Source organism: Mytilus galloprovincialis, chromosome 1, assembly GCF_965363235.1.
Source record: "Mytilus galloprovincialis chromosome 1, xbMytGall1.hap1.1, whole genome shotgun sequence".
Classification (NCBI taxonomy): Eukaryota; Metazoa; Mollusca; class Bivalvia; order Mytilida; family Mytilidae; genus Mytilus; species Mytilus galloprovincialis.
In genome coordinates this window covers 120656250-120672137 of record NC_134838.1, presented here as the reverse complement: position 1 = coordinate 120672137, position 15888 = coordinate 120656250, and the positions used below count along the sequence as shown (strand labels likewise).

The 15888-nt window shown below is 31.6% G+C and overlaps 1 protein-coding gene across 4 annotated transcripts in view; it reads left to right on the top strand.

Moving 5' to 3' along the window:
* Positions 1-11447: 11447 nt before the first annotated feature.
* Positions 11448-15888, top strand: part of LOC143055224 (phospholipid-transporting ATPase ABCA1-like) — a 75276-nt gene continuing 70835 nt past the window's right edge. For 2 of the 4 annotated variants that reach the window (XM_076228376.1, XM_076228358.1), the window contains exons 1-2: positions 11449-11556; positions 13952-14048. In XM_076228376.1, coding sequence (XP_076084491.1) covers positions 13983-14048 — 66 coding nt within the window. In that variant the 5' untranslated portion in view covers positions 11449-11556; positions 13952-13982. Of the gene's footprint in view, positions 11611-13951; positions 14049-15888 lie in introns of all 4 variants that reach the window. The other 2 variants (XM_076228370.1, XM_076228364.1) reach the window with 2 other exon arrangements.

Here is a 15888-nt window from a genome sequence, read left to right as displayed (position 1 = left end):
CCTCTTCTTTAGTAGGTGGGGCATAAAAATACTGAACTCCAATAAAAATTCTAAATGAAAAATCCCTTAACAAATGGCAATATCAAAAACTCAAACATATCAAACGAATGGAAAACAACTTTCATATTCCTGACTTGATGCAGTCAAATAGCAAAGTGACAGTAAACGGGGTTTTCAGTATTTTGTGAGGAACTTTCAGGCTTATTTTAACTGCAACATTTTATTCACATTTTCCAATCTATCAAGGACTACAAGTCCTAAACGTCAAAAATTCAAAACGTCAATATCAAACTTGACCACCATTTTGTCTCAGAAAAGGCAAATTGAAGTTTTAAGAGCATTGGCTGAACAGTTAATAAGTAATTGCACATATCATTTTGTTACCAGTAACAGTATACTGTGGATTCAGAATTATTTGTTGAAATACCAATTTTAGTGGATTTCGTGGGTACAGGAAAATCATGAATTTAAATATTTAGCGAATTACAAATTTCCTATAGGAATGTATGCAGACTAGAACCAGATGCTCCGCAGGGTGCAGCTTTATACGACCGCAGAGGTTGAACCCTGAACGGTTGGGGCAAGTATGGACACAACATTCAAGCTGGATTCAGCTCTAAATTTGGATTGTGATTAAATAGTTGACACAGCATAGGTTTCTGACACAGAATGAATGTGGTCTAATGAACTTAAATTAATGTTTTTGCCTTTGAGCAATTCACTATGCTGTTGAATATTAATCCTCTCAAAAAAATGTTTGTAGAAATTTTGTTTTTATTTATAAATCTGAAATGAGAAAAATTTAACTCCCTCCCTTTTTTTCCACATCCCCCTTTCCCTTCTTCCAAAACTGATCTCAATTCAAATTTCTAATGGAGTTTGCAACAATAACTACTCATTTAAATGCATCATAAAATATTAAAATGTAAAATAAAGTGCTTGTTATCACTGAATGGTAAAGATTGTTTTAATTTATCAGTTGGTAGTAAAAGTGAATATACATTGTATATTGTATAAAACAATGATTTAAGTTGGGGCCAGTTGAAGGACGCCTCCGGGTGCGGGAATTTCTCGCTACATTGAAGACCTGTTGGTGACCTTCTGCTGTTGTTTTTTTTTATGGTTGGGTTGTTGTCTCTTTGGCACATTCCCCATTTCCATTCTCAATTTTATCAACTACTATTCTAGACAAAGAAAGATAACTCCTATTGAAAATTTTTTGCTATTGCACAATATTGTGCAAATTAGATATTTCTTGCTATTGCGCAATTGAAAATATTTGCTATTGCACAATACTGAGCCATTGAAGATTTCTTGCTATTGCACAATACTGTGCAAATTGAAAACTTCTTGTTATTGCACAATACTGTGCAAATGAAGATTTCTTGCTATTGCTGAATACTGTGCAATTGAAAATTTCTTGCTATTGCTGAATACTGTGCAATTGAAAATTTCTTGCTATTGCACAATATTTAATATAATAATTTTGGATCCTGATTTGAACCAACTTGAAAACTGGGCCCATAATCAAAAATCTAAGTACATGTTTAGATTCAGCATATAAAAAAAGCCCAAGAATTCAATTTTTGTTAAAATCAAACTTAGTTTAATTTTGAACCCTTTGGACTTTTAAGTAGACCAATTTGAAAACGGGACCAAAAATTAAGAATCTACATACACAGTTAGATTTGGCATATCAAAGAACCCCAATTATTCAATTTTTGATAAAATCAAACAAAGTTTAATTTTGGACCCTGATTTGGACCAACTTGAAATCTAGGCCAATAATCAAAAATCAAAGTACATTTTTAGATTCAGCATATCAAAGAACCCCAAGGATTCAATTTTTGTTAAAATCAAACTAAGTTAAATTTTGGACCCTTTGGACCTTAATGTAGACCAATTTGAAAACGGGACCAAAAATTAAGAATCTACATAAACAGTTAGATTCGGCATATCAAAGAACCCCAATTATTCAATTTTTGATAAAATCAAACAAAGTTTAATTTTGGACCCCGATTTGGACCAACTTGAAAACTAGGCCAACAAGTGAAACTGCGAGCTACTGCTCACTGATGATACCCCCGCCGCAAGTGGATAATATTAATAGTGTAAAAATATGCAAGTGTTCGGTAAACAGGAAGTTGTCGAGTGATGAATCTGAAAACGCATCACACGGTATAGCTGACTTGTAAAAATCCTGAAACCAAATTTCAGAAATCCTTGTATTGTAGTTCCTGAGAAAAATGTGACGAAAATTTTTAACTTGGTTATCATGTGTAAAATCATACAAGTGTTCGGTAAACAGGAAGTAGTCGAGTGATGAATCTGAAAACGCATCACACGGTATAGCTGACTTATATAAATCCTGAAACCAAATTTCAGAAATCCTTGTATTGTAGTTCCTGAGAAAAATGTGACGAAAATTTTCAACTTGGCTATCATGTGTAAAATCATACAAGTGTTCGGTAAACAGGAAGTTGTCGAGTGATGAATCTGAAAACGCATCACACGGTATAGCTGACTTATATAAATCCTGAAACCAAATTTCAGAAATCCTTGTATTGTAGTTCCTGAGAAAAATGTGACGAAAATTTTCAACTTGGCTATCATGTGTAAAATCAGACAAGTGTTCGGTAAACAGGAAGTTGTCAAGTGATGAATCTGAAAACGCATCACACGGTGTGGCTGACATATATAAATGTTGATACCAAATTACAGAAAGGGTGGATGTGTAGTTCCTGAGAAAAATGTGACGAAAGTTTCATGGGACGGACTGACTGACGGACGGACTGATGGACGGACGGACTGATGGACTGATGGACGGACTGACAGACAGAGGTAAAACAGTATACCCCCCTTTTTTAAAGCGGGGGTATAAATTACAGAAAGGGTGGATGTGTAGTTCCTGAGAAAAATGTGACGAAAGTTTCATGGGACGGACTGACTGACGGACGGACTGATGGACGGACGGACTGACAGACAGAGGTAAAACAGTATACCCCCCCTTTTTTAAAGCGGGGGTATAATAATCAAAAATCTAAGTATATTTTTAGATTCAGCATATCAAAGAACCCCAAGGATTCAATTTTTGTTAAAATCAAACTAAGTTTAATTTTGGACCCTTTGGACCTTAATGTAGACCAATTTGAAAACGGGACCAAAAATTAAGAATCTACATACACAGTTAGATTCGGCATATCAAAGAACCCCAATTATTCAATTTTTGATGAAATCAAACAAAGTTCAATTTTGGACCCTTTGGGCTCCTTATTCCTAAACTGTTGGGACCAAAACTCCCAAAATCAAACCCAACCTTCCTTTTATGGTCATAAACCTTGTTTAAATTTCATAGATTTCTATTTACTTATACTAAAGTTATGGTGCGAAAACCAAGAATAATGCTTACTTGGGCCCCTTTTTGGCCCCTAATTCCTAAACTGTTGGGACCCCAACTCCCAAAATCAATCTCAACCTTCCTTTTGTGGTCATAAACCTTGTGTTTAAATTTCATTGATTTCTATTTACTTATACTAAAGTTATTGTGCGAAAACCTAGAATAATGCTTATTTGGGCCCTTTTTTTGCCCCTTATTCCTAAACTGTTAGAACCAAAACTCCCAAAATCAATCCCAACCTTCCTTTTGTGGTCATAAACCATTTGTCAAAATTTCATAGATTTCTATTTACTTAAACTAAAGTTATAGTGCGAAAACCAAGAAAATGCTTATTTGGGCCCTTTTTGGCCCCTAATTCCTAAAATGTTGGGACCAAAACTCCCAAAATCAATCCCAACCTTTCTTTTGTGGTCATAAACCTTGTGTGAAAATTTCATAGATTTCTATTCATTTTTACTAAAGTTAGAGTGCGAAAACTAAAAGTATTCGCACGACGACGACGCAGACAACACGCCAACGACGACGACGCAGACAACACTCCAACGTCATAGCAATAAACGACCAAAATTTTTTTAATTTTTGCGGTTGTATAAAAACCATGAAAATTAAATATCCACGAAAATGCAAGTTTTCCTCAATCAAATAAATGTGAAGCCAGGCAAATAAATGAATCCACAGTATAAATCTTTTACAGTGACTTGACTGTTAGTGTTGCTCTCCACCAATTGCAACTCATTCAAAATTTTGACCAAATTGCAATTTGTTTTATATTGATAAAATAAAATATACTTACAATCCTATAAGACTTTAACTCCACTTTAATGATGTTGTGACAAAATTAGTTTATCAGTTTGTATAGTTATATTATATTCATTTCCATGCTGAAGGGGAACTGTTTATTTTGAATTGCTATTAAATTGTCCAAACTAAGCTTTCATATAGTTTTTCTTTCTAAAAGTATTCTATATTTATAAGAATCACACATTATGTGAATTAAAACATTTCATATTCAGTAAAATATGTGTGAAATTGCAATATATGTTTGTAGGAAGTTTCCATGGGGGAGATAATAACTTTTCTTTCAAAAAGTCTTTATTCAAAAGAATAATATTTTAGGTTATCTCCCCTGAAAACTTATCAATAGCATATTGTTATTTCACACATATTTTACTAAATATATGATGTTTTATTTAAAATGATGTACTGATTTTGTGTCATGTATGGATACCCCATAACCTTTGTTTTTCTTTTATATAGTACAAGATCTAGAATAATCACATAAATATTAAAATAAATTTATTACATATTCATAATATATCTTTTCAATAGTAATTAATTTTATAAACATAACAAATATACATTCTTAGTCACAATAAATGCATGCATGTTTCTGAAGTTATGGAACTTATTACTAATTTATTACTTTTTAATCCATTTCATTCGAGAAGTTCAATAATATCTTAAAATCTGCCTGTACATAACATAGATGGGTACATAATAATTGCTTTTTACAAATTCTCCCAGGATGTGCATTTCTCATCTATCGATATTGATAAGAGAAGTACTTTTGTTAAACCTTGATTGGCAAACTTCTTGAAGATATCGTATTCAAGGCACATGCTTTATAACACTCATGTTCACTTGTCATGATTTCAGTCCAATGTCCAAATGAATCAGTCGAATGTCCAAATGAAGTGCTGTCTTGAATATCCAGCTGACCTCCTAACCTTTGCAGGACTGTAGAACTTTCTGTAAAAGAGTAATTAATTGTAATATTGTCAAATTTTATTTTGATTTAGCATTTGACCAAAGAATGTTCAATTGTTAAAAGAAAGTTAAAAATAATAAAAGTACAGAGTTCTAATGTCCCTTGTTGCACATTTGGTATGTCTATTTTTCTAAGGGGCAGAACTCGTTAAAAGATATTTGATCGGAAAACTATTTTCATAACAATCTGAGACATTGCTGATATAAACATACAAAATAAGTTTCATAAATATCTGGCAAGAATTTACACAAGAGCGCTAAAAATTCAATTTTCCATGCAATAATGTTTCCAAGGGGGACATAACTCTTTGAAGACTTAAAAATAATTTATCTGCACTGATTTTCCATATTGTCTGAAACATTGGTCATATAAACCTATGATATAAGTTTTATAAGGCCTAAATTAATATATTGTTTGTTTCCCCACTCCCGACCCTGCCAAGGCAGGTGTGGTTAGGTACCCATGTAGGTAGGGAAATCATTTAATTTTTCCAAAAAGCTGGAACAATATCGGTCGATACGGCAAGCCTGAAAATTGGAAATGAACAAAATAATATTTGACTTAGTTTTTTATGAGTCGGACTGTTTTTGCAGGGTTGGTCGGGATTGGGGAAACAAACAATATTTTATTTTAGGCCTAAAAATCTGGCAATAATTGTACATGTGAGAGTGCTAATAAGACAAGGATGGTCGCCAAGTTTTCTATGGCAAAAGGCTGATGATATAGGACTAGATAAACCTTGGTTAGAATACAACATTAAAGTATCATTGTACGATGCATGATGGTATTGAATGTAATTTAAGGTATTTCTATGCTATTTTTATACTCATATGTAATTTTTTTTACATCTGATACTCTCTTATATGATCACTATATGTATGTATAATATTCTTTCTCATGTGTGATTTTCACCTTCGATACTGATCTTATATGATCACTATGTATAATATTCTTTTTTTCTTCCTTTGCTTTATTTTGAGCTTCAATGGCTAATTTCTGCATTGCCAACAAATACTGTAACCATACCTGTAATAATATAAGTACAACAGATTAGTATATCTGACATCAACACTGGATATCAAACCCACTACAATATACAAAACAAGAGGCTTTAAAGAGCCTGTGTCTCTCACCTAAGTCTATGTGCATCTTTAACATTGTATTCTACTTATTAATTTTCCATCTATCATGTTTATATCTAATTTAATTTTTGTCCAAAACACAAAAGATGGTAAAAAAAGGGAAATCACTCCTTTCTACATTTTTGGCAGAATTTGACCTGATTGTACATGTAGATCTTAGATATAAGAGGATGTTGTATGAGTGCCAATGAGACAACTCTCCATCCAAGTCAGAGTACAGTCTTCAACATGGAGCATTGGCTCACACAAAACAGCAAGCTATAAAGGGCCCCAAAAATGACAAGTGAAAAAACCATTCAAACGGGAAAACCAACAGTCATAGTCTTATCTTTATAAAAAATGAGAAACAAGAAACACTATTGAACCACATTAACAAATAAAAACTGCTGAACATCAAATTCCTGATTTAGCTGACTATGTGGTATGGGCTTTGCTCATTGCTGAATGCTGTACGGTGACCTATAGTTGTTAATTTCTGTGTCATTTTGGTCTCTTGTGGAGAGTTGTCTCATTGGCAATCATACACGTAACCACATCTTCTTTTTTATATTAGGACAGGTACAAACAAGTGCAGCCGGTTTAAATGTTTTGATAAGTACCAACCTTCACCCTTATCTGAAACAATAGTGTAACATCACAACATAAAAAGACACACTATAAAATATCAATTGAAATGGCTTAACTCAATCAAAAGACAAATCAACACAAGTGAATATACACTGAACAAATAAATTTGATCTACATGATGTATGATACAAGGTAAATACCAAATTGATAAAATAAGGAATAAATAAATATAGGCAACAGTTAGTAGTATACCGCTGTGAGATGTTAAACAATTTTAGAAACACAATAATAACCTTTCTGCCAAAGAATAATACACACAGGTAAATGAAAATAATTTTGTTGTAAGGTACATGAATAAAGTTAAAACGGAGAATAGCAATATTTTTACAAAATAAATAATTTTGATGTTTGTGTACGAAGAAGTGAAAATTTATAGTCCTACCAAACACTGATCAAAGCTGATATATTAAAAAAGTCGGAGATATACTCCTGAATAATTAAACATTAATTATTAATAAAAGAGCAAGCATTACAAATAGTATCAACAGGTCAAATCTTGCTAATCATTTCTTTTATTTAACCCTCTTGCTGCCAGAGTTTTTCAAGGTTGCATTTCGTGTGCCAGAAAATATGACAGCTTGACGTCTGTGATGTCACATGCCTAAAAATGATGTCATTCATTTTTTGACATCATCCCATAACAATGCATATAAATGGCAGTTACATTTGGGACGGTCCCATTAAAGAAAAATATAACACTGTTTAATCTTCGATCTTTTAATTTGCCTTTTCAGAATCTAAAGGACTATGGATAATCTCATTGTTCATACACCAAAATGAAAATAATGGTACATCATTGGCTCAATTTCCATTGTTTAGAACGTTTTAAACCAATCACAACATTTTGGTGTACGCTTTTGACAATATTACCCAGAATGCATTAGATTCTGAAACGGTGAATTGAAAGAGATACAGCATAGTCAGGGATGATTCCAGGTGTTTTCAAATGGGTCCCTTGAACATCAAATTGGGAATTTTTTATCCCAATTGGGAATTTTTTATGCATACAATCTAAAACGAAATAATATCAGTTTCCTGACCTGTAAAAACGGAAAATGTATATTAAGTTTCACCTGTACACTGATTGAAGAAGTTATTGGATTCAGATCAGGGAAGTTGTAATACATGAATACCATTGCACATAATGCACTATCATCTTAACTTTGGTAAACAAGGCATATAATTATACCAGCTAACATAAACAAAGCTATTTATTCAAATTTCAAATTATCTCAAATTATCTCATAATATATAAGATATCTTATATAACATATATTTTTATAAGATAATGAGATATCTTATATAATTTATTTTTTTAAAGCTATCTTATATATTATATGAGATATCTTATATTATATGAGGTATCTTATATATGTAATAAGATATCTTATGAAATTTAACTGTCGAGAGTGGATAAATATCGTATTACACGAGATTTGGTGGTGGAATCTGTTTCTCTAATGATTTTCTAACATTATGCAGGCACACTTATTCCTTCTTTTCGAATGATCTGCAAAAAGATGTGTTCTTTCTATGTGACTTCATCAGGCATGGTCGTCTTTTTTCATGCCGTCACAATAGGAAATTCAGAGGAAAGCAAGAACATTTGACATCATAATCCGATTTTAACCAATGAAGTACTGAGATCAAACGAACCACACGTTGATTAAATGTTTTTTATACAATGGGTGCAGAAAAGAATAAATTGACGAAGAATTAGAGAAATAAGATATCTTAAATAATCTTTTTTATAAGATATCTTATAAATATACTTTATATATAAGATATCTTATATATAGTATATAAGATATCTTATATATATAGTTTATAAGATATATATATCATATTGTTTATAAGATATCTTATACAATTTAAAAGATATCTGATAAAGAAAACTATATGAGATTTCTTATAAACTATAAAAGATATCTCATAAATTTTATAACATATCTCATGAACTATGTAAGATATCTTATAAACTTTATAAGATATCTTACAAACTATTATATAAGATATCTTATAAAGTTTATGAGATATCTTGAAGTTAGATTAAATAACAAAACGGCTTGCCATATTAACCACTGAAAAAAATCATCCATTCGGTATTTTTTCAACAGATCATCTTTATAAACTTACCTTGATTCAAATGGATTTCAAATTGAACTGGCCAATTGTCGAATTCAGAAAAGCAATTACAAAAGGTGATATACTTAATTGATAAGATATTTAAAGCAATTGCACCAGGCACCAGTGAACTTTAAAATTATTTGGATCATTTTTTTATCTTTTGAAACAGTTCCATAATGATGACATCGTATTTCAGGGGGGGAGCTCATTTCATGTATGGTCCATCATCAACATTATTTTCAAAAATGCTCAAACTGTTGTCTTTTGAGGAAATAGAGCAAAATGTAAAGTAATTTCTTTTACAAAACAAATTTTAATCAAGTTACACAACCGGCTCTGCTGGGCGATCTGCTTTTATAAGATTGGCGCCCCTTAAAATTTATTTATCAATGTTATATCAAAATTTGAATTTGTTCTTTGCCGAGGTCTGCTTTGACACCAATTTTGACAAAAAGCATGTTTTTGATCAACCTGCTGAGCGATCTACTTTTGCGAATTCAAATACTCCCATAAAATTTTATTCAATTGAATCTGGCTTCTAAAATTGATTACCTCACGTTGACATAATTAAATCGTTGTTAATAAAATACGATCGTAGTCAGCATTCTTATCCGAATTTTACTACATTTTGACGACAAACTATGAAAAATTATAGTTGCCGTAATCAGTGACTGAAACTTTTCTGGAAATACCGATTTTTATTTTTTTTTCCTGAATTGAGAATTTATATTCACAAACATTTTTTGGGGGCCGCTGGTAGATTTAAGGGCCGCTAAGCGGCCCTAAACTATATAGTGGAATCATCCCTGATAGTGGGTCTCACTGGGATTCTACATCTACATCGTACGATGATCCATTAGCAAATTGATGACTTTACATTTGTACCTTGGCGCACCACAAAATTTTTAAGCGTGACACATGAAAGTCTAATAATTAAGCATGAAATCAGGTTAGTTACATCCCAGCTCCTGAGCCGGATCACCCCTACCAGATCACCCCAGTTTGAGTTTCTTTGTTATGCATGCTTTCCTTTGTTCTGTAACATTTTGGCGGGAATGTAAAATCCACTATAAAACTTATAATTAATTATACGGAAAAGACTATCTATCAAAATTCACGTAGAAAAAATCCAGTGTATATGCTGGGTTTGAACTCAAGACCTTTAGCATATCAAGCCACGACACATACCACTACACAAGGACGACTGGATACGAAATAATAGTAATTTGACATACTTAAAGGAAGCAAGATCTTTTTATAAATGGGGCGAGTTGTCAGACTTTTATTCAGTGGGGTTTTAACCTTTTTCGTTAATTAGTGAATTTTCAGACTGATTGTTCAATTTGATTTTACACTTTTTCAAAGTGGGGCAAGTCAGTAAACAAGAGTGGAACGATATTTTTATAAAGTGGCGATATAGTGTGGGCCGATTGGCAAGTGGGGCAAGTCAGTAAACAAGAGTGGAACGATATTTTTATAAAGTGGCGATATAGTGTGGGCCGATTGGCAAGTGGGGCGAGTTGACATTGTTTGATATCTACTCATCGTGTTTGGGGGTCAAAAAGGGTATATATCATATAGTAATATATAAAGTATATTGTTATGGTTGTGTGGCGTTCTAAACTAGAATTTATAAATTGTAAATGGTTTTTTGTCTAATCTAAAACAGCTGGGATGTAAAATAGTTATCCCAGTCGGACTTGGTGCGATGGGGTGATCTTACACTGACACACCAAGTCCAACTGAGATAACTAATAAGAAGACCTGCGGGACACAGGAAATTACATGAGCTATTATGGCAACCAGAAGCAGGATACAATATTTTCACTAAACAATAATTGGGAACCGGGATCAGACCTCCCTCCAACCCCCCCCCCCCCCCAAAAAAAAAAAACACCAATGAGACCCCAGCAAAGATGAAAAGCTTGCATAAATTGAAACATGAACATGTGGGTCCCTCTGGCAGCAAGAGAGCTAAAGTTTCTATCTTTTTAGTTTCAAGACAATCATATCATACTCAGAAAGATAGGCCTACAAATAAGTTCACGAGAGCATATACAACCGTATTTTTCGCACCAATGTTAACACTTTCTTCTGTTTTACTTTTGTTTTCTTTATTTGTCTGTGAAGAGCAGAGTTCAGCTTTGTTTTCTGGAATTTTGGTGTAGTTGTAGTCATATTTTTGTCTTTGTTATTTTTCCACTTTTAAATTTGAAACCGGAAATAACAATATGCGGGAAAATTTATAAAAAACGGTACCGAGGTAGGCGATTTCCATTCACGGAATTATTGTTGCATAAACATTGTTTTCGAGCTTCTCTATGTTCGAGGTTAAAATTGACCCTAAAGTCCTCACGTTCTAATTCCGAACATCCGCGTGTTTGAAGTTTCCGGTCTACTAAATAGGTAGAACTAAACATTTTTTTGTAATAGGTATAACATGTGATTTTGAAAGAAAACTAAACGAATGGCATTATGAATTTGTGAATAGATAGGTAAGCTTATATTGGATACATGTAGATATATTGATGAGGATTCAGGAATAATTTGTGAGTAACACTTAACAGAACATCGTTTTAACACAAGGATTTGTATACAAATATTACCCTTGGTTTAACAAACCATTAAAACGACTATCCCATGTTCAATAACAATGTTTAAAATTATTAACTTTTTAGTTATATGTTTATTTGCATCAAATTTTCCTAAAGAATTATTAATGTTTTTAAAAAACTAAAACAAATAACTGATATGGTCTGATATATTAAACTCCTATAGATTATTTTTTGATTCTGTAAAACCTGGGAATAGGAATTATAATTTATCTGGTACCACTGCCCACTGCAAACTTGTACCTATGTCAGCTTGTATCACTACTAACTTGTACCATTGCAAACTTGACCAACTTAAGTTATTTAAGGTTCACAAATTACACTTTGACAAAAATGGCTGTGTTTACTCATGAAATTTTCTCAGTATAGACAAAACAAATTTGTGGGTTTATCTAAACATTTAGTTTCCTTGCTGCAGATGGTGTCAAAATAAACACAGTCTGGTAAAATCTTTGTGATTATCCCCCTCAGGTAATGATTGTATTATATCATATTGATTGAAATGGACAATAGAGGGTCAATAAAAAATCAACACAACAAAGGTGATTTAAATAGTGTAAATGAATGGACTGTATAAAATGAAACTAATGTTTTTGTTTATTTTTAACACCATTTCTGCGACAAGGAAAGAAAATGTTCATTAAAATCCACAAGGATTTTTAACCTTTTAAAACATTAAATGGATGCATTGCAATATTTATTTATCTAAGAGCTGCCAGGCTTTAAAACTTTTCAAATTGTACAATTTGTCTGTACATGGAGAACATTTTATGGTGTTGTAACACAGCCATTTTTGTTAAAGTGTATTAATTGATGAACATTAAATACATTCAAATGGTGTTTAATTGCGAATCAGTTGATGAAAACTGTAACAGATTGGCTTTGTTGTCTCCCTTGAACAATTCCATCATTTAACTGTTACTGATAAATATTTGATTAAATGTTTAATCATTAGACATGTTAGACATAAATTAAATTATAACGATTTTGGTTTATATAATATTAATTTGCTTATTAAAGAAATGTATTTATTTAGAAACATTTCTTCTTTTTGTTTAATATATATATTTGGAAGACCAAAGGCTAGAAGAAGCTGTGATCTGCATCCCCATATTCCCAGCAGGAAAATCAATGAATATTTTATAAAGAATTGCATAAACATTCATATTATTGTATACCCATTTTAATGGTACAAGTTTGCAGTGGAACAAGTTAATATTGGTATGAGTTTGCAATGGTACATGTTGACTTGCTATATGTACATGTAGCTAAGAAAAGTATACAAAAGATATTATTTCCCAAGTACATTTTAGAACTTGAGGACAGACTTTAAAAATCTTTGTTGCCAATCTAGCAGTCTTCATCCATCAAAAAGTCTATCCAACTAGTACTATCTTCATTCTAGTTAGTAAAACAGTTGTAATTCTTCAGTATTGAATTCAAATTAAACTAAATTTGATGTACTGTCACGAAATAAAAGTTTCTTCATAATATTAATTTAGATTCAAATGGATAAAGTATTCTCATCTGAAATATTATTTTCACTAGAATAAATATTACAGTACATTGTATAAATGTATGTTCCTAATATAAATATAACCAAATAAATGGTATAGAATATTTGTTCCACCAGGAACAGATAATATGACATTGTTTATAACTAAGTTTCCAGTGGAACTTCTGTTAGGCGGAACAAATTTATGTTGACAGTACAATTACATGTTCATCATGTGTACATTTTTGTAAGTTTAATTTGGATTCCAAAAATTTACAAAAAGTTTAAAGTGTTAACATATTTAACAAAGACAAAAAGCTGAGAAAAGTGACTTTTTATACTTGACATAAAATTGAGAATGGAAATGGGGAATGTGTCAAAGCGACAACAACCCTACCATAGAGCTGACAACAGCCGAAGCCCACCAATGGGGCTTCAATGTAACGAGAAACTCCCGCACAAGGTGTCCTTCAGCTGGCAATTTAACAAATATGTATACTACAATGTAGTTCAGTGATAATGGACGTCATACTAAACTCCAAATTATACACAAGAAACTAAAATTAAAATTCATGCAAGACTAACAAAGGCAAGAGGCTCCTGACTTGGGACAGGCACAAAATTGCGGCGGGGTTAAACATGTTTTTTTGGTATCTCAAGCCTCCCCTATACCTCTAGCCAATGTAGAAAAAACCAAACACACAACAATACACACAGTAAAACTTAATTTAATAGAAGTCTGAGTCCATACTTTCTATATACATGTATGTTTAAATTTTTTAGATGATCATAAAAATAAAACAATAATCAAAAGATGGGGTTTGGAACACAACTCAGAATACTCCTTTGGAAGAACTTTACAATAAGAAAAAGGCAGAAGGTAAGATTCTTTCCTTTATATATAAAGAATATATTTGAACAAAAACATATTTTGCATGAGAGGGGGAAACAATTGGTATTATAAAGTTTACAGCTAAGTACAGGAACATAAAGGTTTATCATATCAATACCATGTTTCCTTTAGTACAATTTCCCTCTAAATTTTTCTTATCAGAATGTTCAATCAACTTGATGAGAGGAAATTCAGGAGGAAGTTTACAGAGATACAATACATGTATTTATAATTTTAATTTTCTTCTTCACCAGAACTTCACATGTAACTCATTGTGCTTCAGTTATTGATCGACAATCCATATTATTCTACACACTAATAATATCTCCTACATTTTATAGATTAACTGTATACAAATGTAATGCATACTACATGTACTCTCAGTTTTTATCTTATATCATATTTTTTAATATAAAAATGAGATCAGTATGATTGCCAATGAGACAACTATCCACATTAGTGACCTACTAAAAGTTGAGGGTGTAAGCAATTATTATACTCACCATTTAACATTCAACAATGTTCGAAACTTAAATTAGTATAAAAGACTTATATTCTGTTTAACTCAAATAACATTCATATACATGTATACACCTAGCTATATATATACATTTTTTGGCAGCTTGACTAATTAAATAGTCGGTTTTGGCAGATTATAGAGTCTTGGATCAGTTAAAATTGTATGTGAACCAAAAATGTAAACTTATCATTTAACTTAATCAAATCAAATCAAATTATTTATTGGTGTAAAATCCAAGTTTTGCTTTGTAACCAAGACAAACATCTTAATATTAACACATGTACAAAATCCTAAGTTAACAAATAACAGGCTATTATTTCAACATGGAATTATTTTAAATAATGGAATTTGCATAATTTCTTGTGCTTGAAATTCCATGTTTATTCTGTATTGTTTATAATGTTTTGAGTGGTGCATAACACTTTCCATGCCATACTTGTTGTATAGATAATGTTGTGCTATCTTCTTTATAATAGAAAGTTTAAAAACCTTAAAAGCATGGAATTTATTAATAATTTCAATCACAAGAAATTTGGCAGATTCCATAATTTGAAATAATTCCAAGTTGAAATGATAGCCTGTTCAATATTAATATTATAACTTATAAGTATACATGTATGATGTATATAGATATTTGGAAGAGGACCAAGTTTATAATTTTTGAAAATTTGAAAATGAGACAATATTTTTGATGAGATTGTTATAAAACATGTAAAATATAACAAAACAACTATCTATGCGGTATGGGCTTTGCTCATTGTTGAAGGCCGTATGGTGACCTATAGTTGTTAATGTCTGTGTCATTTTTGGTCTTTTGTGGATAGTTGTCTCATTGGCAATCATACCACATCTTTCTTTTTATATCATAAATAATATATGTAGTGAGAAAATAATCACAAATTTGTAAAAAGCAATATAGTTTCTTTTCGGCTAAATCTTTTGTTTAACTTGATCAACGCATCTTTCAATCCAATTGTACTAACTATTAGATTTGCTTTGAAAGAATATTTGAGTGTTTAACCCTTCTGTACTGATATGATCCTTTTGGCTCCCTTGAGCGTGATCCAAAATATCCTTTTGGGCAGTATTTGCACCACAGAGCTGAGGGGGGAATTATCCTTAACGATGCCATAATTTCTATATCTAGAAGTCGCAATGCAAACAGAAAAATTACATATTTTAATTTAGCTAATATCACAAATTTTTGAAATATTATTTTTACAGTATTTTTTTAAATGGGTTAATGTAGTTGTAAAATTGTGCTTATTATCATGTATTTAGTTTTCCTCTTAAAAGTAAGATTTCAAA